General features: G+C 42.4%; 1 protein-coding gene across 1 annotated transcript; it reads left to right on the top strand.

The window, feature by feature from the left end:
• Nucleotides 1–844: 844 nt before the first annotated feature.
• Nucleotides 845–1159, top strand: LOC104997916 (interferon tau-like). The gene has a single exon (XM_010852899.1). The coding sequence runs from the start codon at nt 845–847 to the stop codon at nt 1157–1159; it is 315 nt and encodes a 104-aa protein (XP_010851201.1).
• Nucleotides 1160–1358: the final 199 nt, after the last annotated feature.

Genomic DNA, 1358 nt, shown 5'->3' on the forward strand with positions numbered 1-1358 from the left:
AGCAGAGCAACTTGGACTCTGTAACAAGCTCAGCATTTTGATTGGCACATCATAAATGTTTAGTAATTTTCTCAGTTATGGAGAGTAAATAAAACCAAAATTGACAAATTAAAAGTTCTGCTGAGGAGAATAAGGTGAGATCCATGCATATAAAGCTCAGATATTTTTCACGTCTGATCAAGTCTTTCAAGAGGAATATGCAGAGGCAGCAAAAGAAGATTTGAAAAAGAAGTCTAACAAAGTTTCCTTAAAAGTTGGTCTTAGCATCAGGAAGAAAGATCCAATAGCTCTTAATATATCATTAGTTCCAAGTTACTGACATAATAAGCATTCCATGGAATTAGAACATCTACTTTTTTAATGAATGCATTTTACTTCAATGTAAGGATACAGAAGAGCAGAAACTCATGACAGATTTCCAGGCTCTTGAAGTGAAAATAAGCCCAAAATGAGGTAGTACATGTATCTTGGTAAACTCAGAATATGAACATTTTGGACTTAATATTTAAGAGGCACACAACAGAAGATCCTTAGATGAAATGAAGATGAAGCAATGCTCACAATTGCTCATCTCAACTGGAATGCTTCCTTGAGGAATTGACCAATGGTTCTTCATCTCCTCAATGATGATACTGATGATGCTCATCTCTAACCCCATCTCTTCCAGAATCCATGAACTTCCTCAGAGCCTTGACTTGGAAAAGCAGGAGACCTTCACATTTGCATCAAATAAACACAATCTCTCTCTTTCCTGTCTGGGCTACAGGAAAGACTTCAGATTCCCTCAGGAGCAGGTGAGTGGCGGCCAGCTCCAGAGGCCCAGGCCTTCTCTATGCTCCACGAGATGCTCCAGCAGAGCTTCAACCTCTTCCACACAGAGCACGCCTCTGCTGCCTGGGACACCACCCGCCTGGAGCAGCTCCGCACTGGACTCCATCAGCAGCTGGACGACCTTGACGCCTGCCTAGGGCAGGTGATGGAAGAGGAAGACCCTGCCCTGGGAAGTATGGGTCCCACACTGGCCGTGAAGAGGTACTTCCAGGGCATCCATGTCTACCTGAAAGAGAACGAACACAGTGACTGGGCTGGGAAACTGTCAGAATGGAGATCACGAGGCGCTTTCTGTGTTAACAAGTTCCTAAGAAAACTCAGGAAGTAAGAAGGAACCTGATTCTCAGTGACTCGTGTCCTAGCTCAGACTCTTCATTTTCAGTCATTTCCAAAACTCTGATTTCTACCTCAGCCATGAATAGTTTGAGTGACATTTGATATTGGCATTAATATTGAGAATATCAACATCCAGCTGTTTTTAGAATTAGAGGAATCTGATGTCGTGTGGCTGAATCTTATGAAATAAC

The sequence above is a fragment of the Bison bison genome, unplaced genomic scaffold, assembly GCF_000754665.1.
Source record: "Bison bison bison isolate TAMUID 2011002044 unplaced genomic scaffold, Bison_UMD1.0 scf7180017852625, whole genome shotgun sequence".
NCBI classification, from domain to species: Eukaryota; Metazoa; Chordata; class Mammalia; order Artiodactyla; family Bovidae; genus Bison; species Bison bison.